The 17,803-nt window shown below is 40.8% G+C and overlaps 1 protein-coding gene and 1 long non-coding RNA gene across 2 annotated transcripts in view; one reads left to right on the top strand and one right to left on the bottom strand.

Annotated features, from left to right (window-relative positions):
- The first annotated feature begins 4,000 nt into the window (after window positions 1-4,000).
- LOC130542760 (uncharacterized) lies at window positions 4,001-6,015 on the top strand. The gene is made up of 2 exons (XR_008957541.1): window positions 4,001-4,140; window positions 5,656-6,015. It is a non-coding gene; the product is annotated as an uncharacterized LOC130542760 (long non-coding RNA).
- Window positions 6,016-16,183: 10,168 nt separating this feature from the next.
- Window positions 16,184-17,803, bottom strand: part of LNPEP (leucyl and cystinyl aminopeptidase) — an 84,471-nt gene continuing 82,851 nt past the window's right edge. The window contains exon 18 of the mRNA XM_026498574.4: window positions 16,184-17,257. Coding sequence (XP_026354359.2) covers window positions 17,126-17,257 — 132 coding nt within the window. The 3' untranslated portion in view covers window positions 16,184-17,125. The remainder of the gene's footprint in view (window positions 17,258-17,803) is intronic.

The raw sequence follows: 17,803 nt of genomic DNA, 5'->3' as shown, positions 1-17,803 counted from the left end.
ATCCCGGCGTTATGGGATCAAGCCCCACATCAGTCTCCTCTGCTATGAGCCTGCTTCTTCCTCTCCCACTCCTCCTGCTTCTGTTCCCTCTCTCGCTGGCTGTCTCTATCTCTGTCGAATAAATAAAATCTTAAAAAAAAAACCACTTAAAAAAAAAAAAGAAACTATTTTGCACCATTCTGTGGTGTATTCTTTCATTTTCTTGGTAGTGTCCTTTCATGCACAAAAGTTTTTAATTCTGATGAACTCAGATTCATTTTACTTTTGTTACCTGTGCTTTTGGTGTCATATCTTAAAAACCATTGCCTAATTGATGGTCATGAAGATTTACAGCTGTTTTTCTTCTAAGAGTTTAATAACTTTAGCCCTTACACTTAGGCCTTTAATCCACTTTGATTAATTGTTGATTTTTGTATATGATATGAGGTAATGGTTCAAATTCATTCTTTTATATGTGGATATCTAGTTGTTCCAACATCATTTGTTGAAGAGATTATTTTTTCCCCATTGCATTATCTTGGTACCCTTGTCAAAAATCAATTGACCAGGGGTGCCTGGCTGGCTCGGTCTCTGGAACATGCAACTCTTGATCTCAGGGTTCTGAGTTTGAGCCCCATAATAAGTGTAGAGATTAACTTTAAAAAATAAATCTTTATGGGGCGCCTGGGTGGCACAGTCATTAAGCATCTGCCTTCGGCTCAGGGCATGATCCCAGAACGCTGGGATCCCACATCAGGCTCCTCCGCTGGGAGCCTGCTTCTTCCTCTCCCACTCCCCCTGCTTGTGTTCCCTCTCTCGCTGGCTGTCTCTCTATGTCAAACTAATAAATAAAATCTTTAAAAAAAAATAAATCTTTAAATTAAAAAAATCAATTGTCCATAGTTGTATGGGTTTATTTCTGGACTTTCAATTCTATTCCATTGATCTGTATGTCTGTCTTTATGGCTCTACCGTACTGTCTTGACTACTGTAGCTTCACAGTAGGTTTTGAAATTGTGTAGTGTGAGTCCTCCAACTTTGTTCTCCTTTCAACATTGTTTTGGCTATTCTGGGTTCCTTGAGTTTTCATGGAATTTTAGGTTCTGGTCATCAATTCCTATGAAGAAGCCAGCTGGGATTCTGAGAGAAATTGTGTTGAATCTCTAAATACATTTGAAGAGTATTGACTACTTAACAATATAAAGTGTTCCAGTGATCCCATGAACATGGGATCTTTCTATTTATTAGGGTCTTCTTTACTTTCTTTAAGCAATGTTTTATAGTTTTCAGTGTACATATCTTGAACTTCTTTGGTTAAATTTATTCCTAAATTTTTTCCTTGTGGGTGCTATTATATATGGAAATTATGTCTTAATTTCACTTTTGGCTTATTCATTGTTAGTGTTTAGAAACACAACTGACTTTTGTAATTGATCTTGTCTTCTGTAATCTTTTATACTCATTTCTTAGCTCTCATATTTTTTTTTTGATACTTTAGGGTTTTCTATGTATAAGATCATGCCATCTACAAATAGAGATAGTTTTACTACTTCTTTTCTAATTAGATACCTTTTATTATTGGGTTTTTGTTGTTACTATTGTTTTTTGTTTTTCGCCAAATTGCTCTGGCTAGAACCTCCAGTATGATGTTGCACAGAAGTAGTGAAAGTGGGCCTCATTGTCTTGTTCCTGACCTTAGGAGAAAATCTTCCAATCTTTTACTATTAAATATGATATTAGCAATTGGTTATTCATAGATGCCCTTTAGGAGGTTGAGGAAATTCTTTATTCCCACTTCGTTGTGTGTTTTTTCATGAAAGTGCATTGGTTTTTGTCGAGTATTTCTTTCTGCATCTGGTGAGATGGTTGTGTTGTTTTTATTTTATTCTATGATGTGTTATTGATATGATGTGTCACATTAACTTTGGGGTGTCAAACCAACCTTGCATTCCTGGATAAATCTCACTTGGTCATGATGCATAATCCTTTATATTATTGGATTCAGTTTTTGTATTTAGTTGATTTTTGCATCTATATTTATAAAGAATATTGATTTGTAATTTTCTTTTCTTGTGGTATCTTCTGCTTCTACTACTTTGCTAGGGCCAGAAATGATTTTTTTTTTTAAGATTTTATTTATTTATTTGACAGAGAGAGACAGCCAGCGAGAGAGGGAACACAAGCAGGGGGAGTGGGAGAGGGAGAAGCAGGCTCCCAGCGGAGGAGCCCGATATGGGGCTCGATCCCATAATGCCGGGATCACGCCCTGAGCCGAAAGCAGACGCTTAACAACTGAGCCACCAAGGCGCCCCCAGAAATGATTTCTTATCCATAGTAGGAAAGGGAATAAGAGTGATATACAAGGATTTGAGGAACTGAGCAGCACTACACACTTGAGATGTTAGAAGATTTAATCTACCTGCCTTTCTCCACCCCATCCCCAGCCATTGCCTGGCCTGCATGAAACAAGGGAGAGGCTTCCCTGCTCCAGGGATGCTTCTTACTCTCCTAGGGGAGTCTGTAAAAGTGGACTATTAGTGTGAATGGAGCATCAGTAAGTTTGGTATTCCAAATCATGAAGCACCTGCCTCAAATCATCATCACCTTGAACAAACCCTTGTGGAGATTGGAGCGTCACAAGGTCATATTTGCCAGACTGCCTTTCCCAAGTCCAGTGCCCAATACCCTCAAATACCCAACCTTCTTATTAGTCTGGTCTCAAGATGTGTCTTCCATGTTTTTCTACTGACTCTTTGCAGAGCTGGGCTGATAACAAGTGAAAGAGGTTATTTGCCTGGAACAGCTGTAGGCTGAGCACCCTGAGCTGCCATTCTCTTCTGTACAGTCCATGTGATGTCCTTTGGAAGCACATTTCATGGCAAACAGTCAGTACTTCGGCCTCAGTATGGATTGAGCATGCTCATGGGCTAACTTGGGACAACCATCTACAAGACAGTCAAGGAACACCTCTGAGAACCACACTCTTCTTGCCTAAGCCCAGGGAACACTTATTTCACAGATCCTAGAGAAGATTCCTTGCCTGCAGGAACTTGGCAGCACTGTCCCACCTCTAGGAGGTGGTAGCTTCTACCCAAGTCCATGCCCTGACTCCTCCTGGACAGGAGGAGCACTGCCTTCCCAGGCTCCTGCTGCAGCAAGTCCTGCTTAGGACAGCTCAACTCATTTCTTGGGCACTGGAGATTTCTGGGCTGCCTAAATCAGATCACAGCCCTGGCCACGTTGCAAGAAGGTATGGGATACTAGAGAGAAGTACTTCCGTTTTTGTCCAGTCTTCATAAACTTGTTTTCCCTAGTGTCCTCTCACAGGAGCACATTTTCTAGAATTCCTTCCATTTCACTCAAATCTCCCTAGTCTCTGTAGGAGTCTAGGATTCTTTCCACACGGGCTGTATGGACTCTCAGCCATCTCAGGACAAATAAGTTGTCCCACCTGCTCTTGGTCATTCCTGGCGAGCACTGAGCAAGGACAGAAGCTGCCAGAGACATTTTTTCCCACTGGCTGCTGACAATGCAACCCAAGCACATTCTAAAAGATTTCTGCAGACTGCTCTTAATTTAAGGCAGGAATCTTGGAGAGGTCAAAGGCCAGAGCTGCTGCTCCGATTGCTGAGGCTCAAGGGCCGTAATTGAAATAAAGGAGGTGCGGTGCCTGTCGTCTAGAAGCCTCGAAGACAAACAGCGCATTTCCTGTATGGTGCATTTAATTCATCATACCCTGGGACTTCACCTATAGGTTTTCCACGACAGGCGGCTACAAGGCCTCTACCTTTTACTGAACTTTGGTGTAAATCAAGACTCCCTGATTTATAAGTCTACCTTGAAACACTCTCCTTATTATTGCGTGGCGACACTGAGCAACGCAGACAAGAAAGCACTCTTACAACTTTGGTTGAGGTGAGCCAAGCTCATTTATGGCTAATTAGAACTTAGGGGGAACCTGGAGTGAAACTGAAACAGGCAATTAACTTCCAGCCTCTTGTCATTCCCTTGGAACAGCCTCAGGAATGAATACCTGCGTGGTTACTCAGAGCGGAGCCAAGTGCCTTTGGTTCCCAATCAGTGACACGAGGCGTTAACTGCGGCCACAGACACAGCCCCTGAGGAGAGGCCTCCGTTGTTCCCAATGCACTGCACACCCAAGTGAGTAGAGGGGAATTCTGGCGGGGAATGAGGGGTCCCCCCCAGTCCCGCCCCACTCAAGGCGGTGCTGTTCCTGAGGCGGCTGCAGCCCTACCAGCTTAAGAGTTAGAACCTCCCTCCTGCGGGGACACCTTTCACTTCTGTGCCTCATGAACCCAAATGCCCTCGCCTATTTACCACCCACGATGCAGGCAGTGTTTATAAAACCCAGGTGGCATTCTCCCAGCTGGAGCCAGCTGCTCCCATTAGAGTCGAGCAGCACGTACCCGCCTCGCACAAGGCCTGGTGCATAGTGGATGATTACAAATATTTATTGAATGAATGAGCCATGAAAAACATTTGAAAAGTGTGGCCTGGTTTCCTTCTTCGACCAGTTCAATTTAGGGCTGCCTTCTCTCACCCAGCGTCAGGATATGCTCAGATATTATAAGCTAATTTTCCTATTAGCCTAGAAAAAACAGGAAGAAATTGGTTGCCAATCAAAAGAGGTGGATAAGATTTCCTTTTATGAGAACAATGTGCTTGTTTGAAATATATAGTTGATAAGCTGCTTGGGGTAAGATTCCAAGGAGGCCAGCGAAATAAATAGCAAAAGGCCACAGACGGGTCCTCTAAATCAGAGGGCCAGCTGCTCGCTGCAGGCGATTAGTTGCCCCGAGCTCCGGATGCACTTGGCCGTGCGCCTCTCGGTGTAGCTGCGAGGTGCAATGCCACAGACGAGAGACATTTCAAGTTCAAGGAGATGTCTCGGAGTGAGAATGAGCAGCCAGCAAGGCGTGCGTCCGTGCGTGTCCATGTGCGTGCATACTTTGGATGAGTACAGTAAGTGAAAAGATCCCACAGAAACAAAAAGGGGAAGAAGAGGCTCTGGAGAAGAGCAATATTAAGTGAGGACGAGGCTGTTTGCTGCGGCGTGAGAGAGTCTCCCCTATGTAATCCTGGGATAAATGTGCTTTGCTCAGGGGCGCCTGGGTGGCACAGCGGTTAAGCGTCTGCCTTCGGCTCAGGGCGTGATCCCAGCATTATGGGATCGAGCCCCACATCAGGCTCCTCCGCTATGAGCCTGCTTCTTCCTCTCCCGCTCCCCCTGCTTGTGTTCCCTCTCTCGCTGGCTGTCTCTATCTCTGTCAAATAAATAAATAAAAATCTTTAAAAAAAAAAAATGTGCTTTGCTCAGTAATGCTTTGGCTGCAGCGGGTTTGTGGGAAGGAAACGTAAAGAGGCACTAGGCTCTAAGTCCAGGTGTGCTCAAAAGAGACCATGGACATGGATGCAGGAAGGTCAACTGACATCCATTATGCCCCCCAACTCTTAATGAAGATTACGTATGTGAAAATGACGATCCTAAAATTGCGTTTTAATATTGTCTCTTTCCCCATGACTGAAACTTCCTGTGAACTTCCTCATCTCCTACTGTAGGTGGTGAAGCTAATATCTATGTTCCTTCCATCCAGTTCATCAACCACGACGGCACTGACACCTCACCACTGTTAACCACGCCTTTCTGCTCCACAGTGTCTCCCGTGGGGGTGAGGCAACGTAAACGAAGACAGATGCAGCCACCGCACGCCCAGGGCAGCCAGTGTGCCATCCCACCCGAAGCACGGGGCATTGCTCTGGCTACGTTCACAGAGAAGGGCCACAGCAGCAGACGCCCGGCAGTTGGGCCCACGGCTTGCCACACCCGGCTTCTAGACACACGCCCGTGAGTAGGCACCACCCCGACTCGGCTAACTAGCCTTTCCTAAGCTGACGTGGCTTCTCGTCTGTCCCTGACTTCCTTTCAATCTATTGCCCCCCGGGGCAGCCTGCTTAACGTTCAACTTCCACATCATCTACTTTAACCCATTTTTAAAAATTATTTTATTACGTTAATTGCATTATGTTCTTCCTTCAAAAAAATGAGTGGGATATTAAGAAAAAAAGTTATTATACATATCAGCAAAAGTCCTGATTATAATTCAACTCAGCCAACAAGAGAAATCACAATCACATAATTGACTGGATGACCATCCATAAGGAAAATAGTAAAAATGAAGAGCAAGCAGAAAGCATTGGAAACGTACCCCTAATTAGTAAAGGTGGGCTGTGATGATTAAAAGTATGTTTTTGCTCTCTGGTAATAACACTCCTGGAGAGCATGTAGGTCAACTCTTCACCTCGCACACAAGTTTTAGGAAGCACTGGATGCTTGTGTGTGTGTGTGTGTGCGTGTGTTGCGGCAGGTGGGGGGCCAAGTAGGGCTTTATGGTAAGAATTGAAGTAAAGCAAAAAAATATAACCAAATCAAACTCTTCTGTGTCATGAATCCTAAAAATGACTTTAAAAAATTAAGTTCTATTACTCTCATCAAAAAGTCCATTGAAATCAAAGTGTTCTTCTCTACACTTACAAAGCATTTTAGTTCAATTGTCTATTGCAGATATCTATGAATAAAAAAGTATAAAAACTGTAACCAGTAGCTTTTGATCAAAATCTTGGCAATTCCTAAGAATACTTCCCTAGTATATTATTATTATTTGTTGAAGTATAGTTGACAACACAATGTTACATTAGTTTCAGATGTACAACATAGTGATTCAACAGCTCTATGTATCATGCTAAGCTCACAAGTATAGCTCCACCTGTCACCATACAACATTATTACAATACTATGTACCATATTCCCTATGCTGTGCCTTTCACCCCACCGACTTATTCATTCCATAGCAGAAGACTGCACCTCCCATTACCCTTCACCCATTTGGCCCATTCCCCTACCCCCTCTCTACTCTGGCAACCACCAGTTTATTCTCCGAGTTTATGGGTCCATATCTGCTTTGTTTTTTAGATTCCACATATGAGCAAAATCATATGGTATTTTACAGTCTCATTTCACTCAGCATAATAACCTCTAGATTCATCATGTTGTTGCAAATGGCAAGATCTCATTCTTTTTTATGCCTGAATAATGTTCCATTATATTTCCATAATCCATTCATCTATCGATGGAACACATAGTTTCCTTCCATGTCTTGGCTATTGTAAATAATGCTGCAATAAACATAGGGGTGCATATAGCTTTTCAAATTAGTGGGTTTTTTTTTTTTTCCCTTTAGATAAATAACCAGTAGTACAATTACTGGATCATGTGGTAATTCTGTCTTTGTGAGGATCCTCCATACTGTTTTCCACAGTGGCTGCACCAATTTACATTCCCACCAACAGTGCATAAGGGTTCCTTCTTCTCCATATCCTTGTCAACACTTGATATTTCCCGTCTTTTTGATATTAGCCACCCTGACAGGTGATGTATCATTGTGATTTTGATTTGCATTTCTCTGATGATGAATGATGTCGATCATTTTTTCATGTGTCTGTTGGCCACCTATATGTCTTCTTTTGAAAAATGTCTATTCAGGTCTTCTGCCCATTATAATCAGATTATTTGGTCTTCTAGTGTTGAGTGGTAGAAGTGATTTATGTATTTTGAATATTAACATCTTAACAGATATATCATTTGCAAATATCTTCCCCATTCAGTAGGTTGCCTTCATTTTGTTGATTCTCCAAAATATAAGAGATTTTAAGAGGTAGAGCTTCCAGGTTGTTTTGTGTCTCTGGAAATAGGGTTTTGGGTAAGGGGATGAAGAGACCCTGTATTTGCCCTAAAATGCCCAACTTTAAGCCTTAACAATTACTATAAGAGAATACTGGTTCTAGTTCCCCTATCTCGAAGCCTAAGAAATTCTCAATTGTCCCTCAAGACCACTCATGGGGCTAGAACAGAGAAACTTCTTTTGTCGACCTGACCAGCAATGTAACTGTGGCAGTGTCCCTTGAAAAAAAGCTGTGCACCCCTCCTCCAATGACATGTGAATCAAAGCAAGGGGGGGGGGGGTCCCTTGATAACATTCAGTGTCCTTTCACCTTCAAATTCAGAATGAGTTTTGTTTCGCCAGCATAAGTAGTTACACGTCTCATATGGATTTAGGTACTTAACACTTACAGTATCAACTGGTACTGAGCTTTTATAAGAAGCAATTCAGTCTAAAAAGTACATCATTGCCCAAGATAGACTTCCTGTAACTGTTACTGAGCCCTCTGCTCCACCCATCCACTGGAAGTTTTAATCCGCACCCCTTCACAGGAGAAATCTGGCAATGTCTAGAGGCATTTTTCATTATCACACTGGAGTTGCCATTAGCTTGTATTTGTTATTTGCATTAGAGGCTGAGGATGGTGCAAGTCACCACAGAAAGCACAGGACAGCCCCAAATATCAATAGTGTGAGTTCGAGAAACCTTGAGTTAGAGGCAGTAGAGATACTGGGGTACTAGTGGGGTAGAAAACAAATCATGCAAGACAATGAGTATGGTCATTATCCTGGTAGATCGTGTAATCTGAGAAGATGCACCATTTTACATACGTAATTTTTTTTCATCCAAATAGGCCACACAGCATTTATATTTAAATACTTTTATTTTCATTTCACAAAAAAAAGCAACAGTGTTTGCAATTACACATGCCTTTCAGTCAGTGCTGGTCATATGCAAAACAAGTTATCAGAAATATAAAGAAAAATAGGCCTTCTCCCTTTACAAGTGACACAACACAATTTGCATATATATTATACATACTGTTCTCAAAATTTTCCACAAAAGACATATTATGATACAAATTTAGAATTCCACCCACAAGCTCAGATTCAAAGAATTGGAGATCCATATAGGTGTGTAAATACAAAAATGTAATACTTTTACAAGTTTCCAAGTAATTACTTTTCAAAGTGTTTGAAAGAGACTAATAGCGACATGGAACACTTGGCTTTAATCAAGATGGCTATAAGGCCAGGTATTGTCTCATTAATCCAAATGCTTCAATTATCCTGTAATTCTCATTTTATATATATATATATATATATATATATATATATGTACATGTATACACACAACACACACACACACACACACACACACAAGTGTATTATTGTACTGATGGTTTATACAGTGCAACTTCCGGAGCATTTCATTCAGCTAAGCCATGACCTTTACTTCTTTGAAGTATTTCAAATTAAGAACTGTTCAGAAATATCACTAATGACTACCATGACTCATTCCAAAAAAGTGCCCCTTTCTCGCTTATTTATGATCAAAGTTACACGTGTCATGAACAAACTTATATTTTTTCTACAGCAGCAGGTATAAATAACAGCAAAGTATAGGCTAATTTTTGAACACTAGAACCTGAGAGTTTGATATGGTAAATGACATCTCTTTGCAAATGTTCTAGGAGTCCTACCAATGTTTCTAAAAAATATATATAATAAAATAATATGGCAAATCTTCAGCATTATATTCATTATAAACTGCAGAACAAACAAAGATTGCTCAGAAGCTTGAAGGAAAAAAGCGAGGAAGAAAGGAAGAGAGGCAGGGAGGGAGTGAGAGATTTTACACGTGCATTTTCTTTGATACAGTCAAACGTGGAGTCCTAACATTTATCACGTGGTGGATGAGGAGTCAGTACTATTCGAGAATGCTGAAAGTGAACGCACAAGCCTGGATGTATGAATTGCATGCAAAAACATACGAATGATGAGGTAACACTGGCTTACATTTTTAAGTGTACATGAGGATGACATCTAATATTGCAGGCATCGAAGACAAAATGAAAAAGAAAAAAGAACAAGAATGGTCCAGCTAACAGAGAACTGAGCAGAGAGAAGCAGCCACACAGAAGAGCTCTGGGTAGAAAAGGGCCAACCTGCCCTACCACAGATGGGCGTTGAAAGAGGGCTTGCCCCCAATTCTTTATGGAATGATTTTTGGGCCCATGTTGTTGTTCACTAGAACCATGGCAATAACTCAAAACATTCATTCCAAAAATCAAAATAAGTTCTATCAGTCACATAAGAATATGCTATCTATGGAACTGCAAGAGACTTCTGTAGATAAGTCAGAATTCTAGGCCCCAAAAAGCAGCTACTCTCAAGGGTCTTCACATAAGTCCTAGGCAGCACTTTCATGGGCATACCAGTTATGGAAAGATTAATTAGCAATGAACTTTAAACCTACTTTTTACTTAGTATTGTCCTCCTGCCTTTCTGGAATCTCCAAAGTACAGTTCCCTTCTCACCATTTCCTTCTGTTTGAATCAGCATAAGAAATGCTGAATCTCATCAGCTTTCATAAGCCAACCATTTCCAAGTGTCTTCTCCCAACTTATTTGCTATACACCTGTTGCCATGAGTTACACCACCCCAATGTCTTTCAAGTCAGAGGGCAGGGATTTGGTGGGATTTGATTTTTGTTAGATCCATGCACAGCGCCAAAAGGGACTACGTACTAACGAAAAATAATGGGAAAAAAAAAGAAGCAGATTAGATATGTGCTTATATACATTTACATTTTTAAAGGCAAATATCCTAGAGAATAAAACAAAATAACCACAAAACAACAACTATACTAGGCACTGCTAAATAAGGAAATACGTAGTAAAGAAGCAGCAATCTGTCAATTTATGAAACTCAATTTTCATTAGGTCCCAATATAGATAGCCATGCGAAGAACTAAACACAAAATGAAACAAAAAAACCCCACCCATGTTCATATGTATTAAGAATATTCCCCTGCCAAAAATATAAACCCCTCCAAAAAAACCAAGGAAATAAACAACACACAACTATTCTACTCACTATTGCCAACAGGCAATAAGGGAAAGGGGAGAAAGGGAGATTTGTCATACACTGATCCTCGATTTTCATCCAGTATCTATCCATTATGCTAAGACTAGGTACAAAATCAATTATAGGAAAACATTTATATACAGTTTTTAAATGTTCATACCCTGTCCTTTTCCCCTCCCCACGACCCACCCAAATCATCTCTCCCCCTTAAAAAAACCACCCCAAATTATAAAACTGTTGCCCATGCAGGCAGTGAGGGAAGGGGTGCAGAGGAGATTTATCATACGTGTGGACCTCCATGTTCATTATGTACCTACAAGTCCCTGCAAAGGACTGAGTACTAAGTGAAATAACACATGAAATGTAGCAAACATTTATATACATTAAAAAAAATTTTACACGCACACACACATGCGTGCACACACACACGCGTGCACACACACACACTCTCACTCACTCAGACTACTCCCACCCCACCCCTCCAAAAAAAGAAACTAAACATCTATTCTTCTACCACTGCCCACCAGGCAATGAGGGAAGGGGAGTAGGGGAGATTTTTCATAGAATCAATCTCAACTTTAAGTACCTAAATAGTCATGCACAGAACTAGATTCAAAATGAAGTGAACACCAAAAAGAGGCAGAAACATTTATATACATTTAAAAAATCACCTATCTTACCTGATAAGCCCATTCCCCATTAAGAACTTTAAAAACAAAAAACAAAAACCAAGTCCTAAACTACTTTCACACAATTGTGCACGGCTATAAGGGAAGAGAGAAAAGGTTTCTCACGCCGCTGGATCTGGGCCTCTACACTACAGTGCATATCTACAAATCCAAACAAAAAAATTGGTTCAAAGTAAAAGAGCAAAACAACAACAACAACAACCACAGCAGACATTTATATACATTTTTAAAAACGTAAACCCAGAAGTACCCCCACTACCCTGCCAAAAAAAACCCTAAACAACTACGCCGCTAGTCATTGCCCAAACAGGCAATAAGGGAAGGGGAGAAGAGGAGATTTTTTTCATAGAATGAACCTTAATTTTCATCATGTACCTAAATATCCATAGAAAGATCTAGGTACAAAATGTAGTAACAGAAAAAAGGAACAAAAATATTTATATACATTTAAAAAAGTACATATACCCACCCTCCAAGGGAGGGGAGTGGTAGAGTAAAAAAAATAATCTAGAACTACTCTAAAACTATTGCCCACAGAGGCAATAAGGAAAGGGGACAAGAGGAGATTTTCATACATCCGGACCTCCACGTCTCATTAGGTACCTCCACGTCCAAGGAAGGGACGGGGTACAAAATGGAATAGCACAATATAGTAACAAACACTGTACACACAGTTTTCAAAAGTATATATCCTGCCCTTAGTCCCTTCCCACCCCCAAGACTTCAAAAAACCCAAACTACTTGAAAATTATTGCCTACAGAGATAAAAAGGGAAAGGGAGAGGAGGAGATTGCTACACGTCTGGAACTCCATGGTTCATCAGGAACCTACGTGTCCCAGTGAAGGACTGGGTACCCAGTGAAATACTATAATAAGGAAGTAAACACGTGTATATATATATATTTAAAAGTATTTACCCCCCAAATCACAAAAGAACCCCTGAAACTATTAACTACTCTACTAGTCATTGCCCACTCAGGCAATAAGGGAAGGGGACAAGAGGAGATTGTTATACATCCGGACCTCCATAGTTCATCGGGTAACTTCCAGTCGGGTACCCAATGAAATAATACAACTTGATAGTAAAAACAGGTATATACAGCATGTACACATCCCTTCCCCCAAACCCCCCAAACCCACTCCAACAACTATTCTACTAGTCAGTGCCCACACAGGCAATAAGGGAAGGGGACAAGAGGAGATTGTCATACATCCGGACCTCCACGTCTCATTAGGTACTCTGACATCCTCTCACGAGGACATAGTACGAAATGAATAAGTAATACAAAGTAGTAGGAAGTCTATTTATATACATTAAGTACATACCCTACCTTCTCCCACCCCACAAAACAAAACAAAACAAAACAAAACAAAACAAAACAAAACATTAGCTACCACCCAGGGAGGCAATAAGGAAAAGGGCAAACAGGAGATCTGTCATACTCTGAAACTCAATTTTCACTAAGTACGTAGGCGCACATGCAAAGGAACACATATAAAATAAGGAATAAAAAAAGGAGCATAACACATACACACATCTGAAAGAATGATACACAACCCCCACCCCGCAAGACTAGATCCAAACGAGAGCCACTACAACTACTCTATTAGGTATTGTCCATGCAAGCAACAAGGGGACGGGTACACAGGACATCTGTCATACTTCTGGACTGCCACAGTTCATCAGATATCTACACACCCATCAGAAAGATGAATGAAGTGCAAAATGAAATAACACCCACAAAATAGCAGCAAAAACATTTTGTACGCATTTTAAAAAGAGCATACTCTGCTCTCTCACCACCAACTTCCAAAAAAGAAACATCAAATAACGACTGTGTCGCTGCTGCCCACAAAGGCAATATGGGAAGGGCAAAGAGATTTTCACAGGACAGAATCTCAGTCTTTGTCAGGAGAAAGCACACAAAATGAAAGAAATTAAAAACAGATCAAAACCACATATGTACATTTAAAAATATCTACCTCCTCCCTGCCAAAAGCCACTCAAAGACATCAATCAACGATTCTAGGAGTTATTGCACGTGCAGGCGAGAAGGGAAAGCGAGAAGAGGAGATTTAGCCGACGCGTGGCCTGCCACTTTTCATTCGGTATCTACTGCCAGCGCACGGAATGAAGCACAAAATAAAAGAATGCAAAAATAGCAAAATACACGCGTTAGTTTTTTTTAAAGTACAAATGGGAGCGTCAGAGGGGGGAGAGAAGAAGCTCTTTAGAAAGAGAATTCATTCCAATAAAAACCAAACAACAAAGACAAAGGGGAGAAAAAGGGCTCTATCCTACCTATGAAATTCCGATCTCATTTTGCAAACTCCGCCCAGGAAATGCTGTCCTCGGTGATGATACGTGTCCTGAGCTCATGCGCCTCCGCTGCAGTCCCATGAAACAAATGGGCGTTACGTGAATACTCAGCAATCCGACCACACGTTACGGTTCCAGGTGCTTTAGCCTGAGCTGGCTCTTAAAATACAGCTCAGTAACAGGCCACCAGTAATCCGACTAACTCAGCGCTTGACTTTCATTTCCTACTTTCCAACATTCAGAAAGGACCCTGTTCTGTCCCCGGGGAGCCTGACACAGCCCCAGAGCCTCTACGTACCCAGAACTCTTCTGACAGCTCTTTCGTTCCTACAGAGGCTAAAGTACAACAAAATGAAACCATGAATGGCAAAGAGTATTAGAATTAAGCAGAACCTGGGATGGTAAGAAAGTTCAGGAACACTCAGACAATGGCCACGCAGTCTCACTCACAGGGATTTCTATGAAACAGTGAGATGGAGGAAGGCCCGAGCTTGGGGTGCAAGCTGACACGACCACCTGCGGTGTAACGCATCCGATCTCCTGCTGTTAACACCTGGATGCCTGACAGTACTACTCCCCGAGGTTCAAAGCACAAGTTTTCCTTCTACAATTCCAAACGTCCAATTTTACCTTTCTTCATCATCCAGCGTCACGTGCCTCTTCTACCTTCCAGCAGCGCGTCTCTGGGCGGTGGACTCGGTACCTGACGGCGGCCGGCTCCGTGCGCTCACGCGACCGAGCGCGGCGACGTGTACGTGAGTGACGCAGCGGCTAAGACGCAGTGCGGGGGGCAGAACCTCAAAAGCTACAGTTATGTCTCCGCTGTCCCACGGTCTACCTATTACGTAGCCTTATATTCCTGACTTAGAGTTCGTTTTTGGAAGTGCCACCCGGGTGGGTGAGCTTGACATTAAAAATTACGGAACTCTGTGGGAGAACGTGAGGCGAGGGCTACCCGAGCCGCAAACACGTGAGGTGAGGGCTACAACAGCACTACAACCAGCAGGCATCCGGTGTCATGGGAACGAACGGGCTGTGAGTTCAAAGACAGCAACGGTTACAAGTGAGCTCCTTCTTCAGCTCATGTTTTGGTAAGGATTTACGTAAACATTACCCTCCGCCCCCTCCCCCCCCACACACTCAGGAAAGACCATCTAAGTCCCGACAAGACTGGCCGTATGCGGAGCTAACATACATTACAGGAGCAAAGTAAAGATGAGCAAGGACAACTGAAAACTCTTCACCGATGTTGAGAAGTAGCAAAATTTAAACTCTGTATCAAAGTGGAATTCAGTAATATAACATGTAAAAAAACCAGCAACCGAAAAACCCCTCAAAAGTTTAGTATTTTTCCCCACTCTAAAAATATAAAAACACACAACTAAACTATCACTCATCTGCTGAAGCACGAGAGGAATAAAGACCTACAATCACCTCAGTTTCAATAAGACATCTTTAGAGGATTCTGCGATTCTCAGGATATAATATTTTGTACTCTGAACCAGAGGTAAATGTTTAGAAAAGACTAAATTGGGGGAAAACACACTAGGATTAAAGAAAGCTACCTTATAGCTTGCCAGCATTTTAAATTTTGTTATATAAAAATATTTTCATAAAGTAAAATATAATTTTATACACAATCCCACATATTTTCACTGTATACCTGCTAAATTAAAAAAGGTGACCTTTCTCATTGATTCTCTGGAGTGTTTTAAGTGCTCACAAATGGGTATCTACCCTTTTTATATACACAGAAGATGTTTTCAAACAAAATATAAAGTACTCAAAAATTATTAGGAAGAAAGCTTTTCCCCTAAGAATCAAAGAAACTCAACAATCTAGATATTAAGTCTGCATAGCTCAAAAAATTCAAGTACAGTATTTCTCCTTTACAAGGAGAGAAAATGCCATACAGTTTTGGAAATCTTCCCTTTTCTTTCTTTCTTTCTTTCTTTCTTTTTTCTTTTCTTTTCTTTCTTTCTTTCTTTCTTTCTTTCTTTCTTTCTTTCTCTTTCTTTCTCTCTCTCTCTCTCTCTCTCTCCCTGGCCATTCCTTTCAATCAGTTACTTTGGCCATGATAAAAACAAAATAAAACAAAACAAACAAAACCCACTGATTTTCCAACTAAAGAAAAGTACTATTTTGATAATAGAAAAAATTCAAAGCCCACCATATTATATCTGAATCAAGTGACTCCCATCCCACGTTATCTTTATTCCTTTAAGGTACTATGGTGAACTTCAAATAAAAATGTTCAATTTCTCAAAGACCCTATTTCAAAATATGCTTCTAATATATGCTACCATATAACATGTAAATCTACACATGAGTATGACTCACAGAGAAAGTGTCTATGATCAGGTAATGTCAAAGGCAACCTAAACTAATTTTATTTTTAGTAACAGTGATAAAGTCATGATAAAAGACAACAGTATTAACAAAATGCTTGCCATAAAAGCAGACATATTCCTCTATAACATAAGATGTATCTATGGCAGGGAGTGATAAAGGTGTACAGACTTGGAGAATTTGGAATTCATAAATAAAATAATAATTAAAGCTAACTCAGTTCGAAACATTTTCCTAAAAGATGAAAAAATAAGTATACACATTTGGAAAACTTAATCTTTTCTCTTTGTTACTTAGCTTTTCAGTACAACAAAAATTTAAAAATTCTGTAGCACCTGGCTGTTCTGCAGAAAAAAAATATAAGTTAATAGATCTTATTTAAACTTTGTTTCAGAAAATAAAGGATTAATCAAAATCTCAAACCAAAGTAGATCTGCACACCTGAGATCAGTTTTCTAACAGTTGTAGGATTCGTCGACTTCATTATCATAAGTTTTTGAGGCTAAGTTCTGTACCACATTCGAGTAACATCCATCATCTATCACTAAGAAGCAACAAATGGCTGACAAAGCAGCGCCTGCAAAGATGACGGCTCCCATGGTAGAGCTTTCCTTGTTTCCCTGTGTCAGTATTTTCTGGATACTGAGAAACAGAACAGAATGCCAAAACAGATGTTTCCCCCCCATTTGTGTATCTTCAAAGTAGAAAAATTACTCACTGTTTTTGGAGATGTTGGCATGTAGGTGAATATAATTTTGTAATAAATAACTACATCCTGCCCAAAGACAATTCGAGAAAGACAGATGAAAAGTACAGATGGGCCCTGAGCGAACTAGAACTTCTAAGAGTGCAAACAACTCGGCAGCGATTCTGGCTTCACCTTGGCTTTTTGCAAAAGCAGCAGAGCCCACGTGAACAAGCTCTCTGAACGGGCGACAGAATGGGGCGCGGTTGTGCATGCTACAGCCACCACGTCAGAGTTCTGAGGTTCTTCTCCATCCAGCGGATATTCAACTGGATGACTTCCAAAGCCTCCTGGACACAGCGAAGCCGAAAGGTTGCCTCTGACTGATTTTCAAAGAATGCCTGGACCTGTAAGTTGCACAAAGAAGTATTTCAAAAGATGAACAGTAAATCACAGGTAACTCTGAATGTCCTTTTCAGATAAGCTTTAACTGAGTCCTGGCTATGCTGAGGTCTTCAAAGAAGTACAGAGAAGAAGGACTTTAATATTCGAAGTATTTACATCAAATTCCTGATCACGTATGGTGAAATCTTAAGTAATTTTTTTAAAAAGTTCCCCTTATGCCCACAAGAATGAATTTTTCCAGTTTAGAATAGAAAGAAAAAAAAAAAAGTAACAGTAAATGAAGTAATCTAAAGTTAGAATTAGCGCCCAGTTCTACCCTTGGAATGGAATTCTTTAAAACCATTTTATTACCACTTAAAAAGAGACTTGGCTTATGCTGGTCTTAATTCAAAAAATTATTTTTATCAGGTAGACAAGGGAATACTGTTGAGAATGGAATCAGAATTCTTCCTCACCGGAATTTGTCCTCATTGCTGAATATCCCCCCTTAAGAAGTAATCCCAGGGCAGAATCACTGGCACTGACCAAGGCTGACAGAGAGAAGGGGC

This window comes from Ursus arctos, unplaced genomic scaffold (assembly GCF_023065955.2).
Source record: "Ursus arctos isolate Adak ecotype North America unplaced genomic scaffold, UrsArc2.0 scaffold_5, whole genome shotgun sequence".
In the NCBI taxonomy this organism is placed as follows: domain Eukaryota; kingdom Metazoa; phylum Chordata; class Mammalia; order Carnivora; family Ursidae; genus Ursus; species Ursus arctos.
This window is presented reverse-complemented; position numbering and strand designations above follow the sequence as displayed.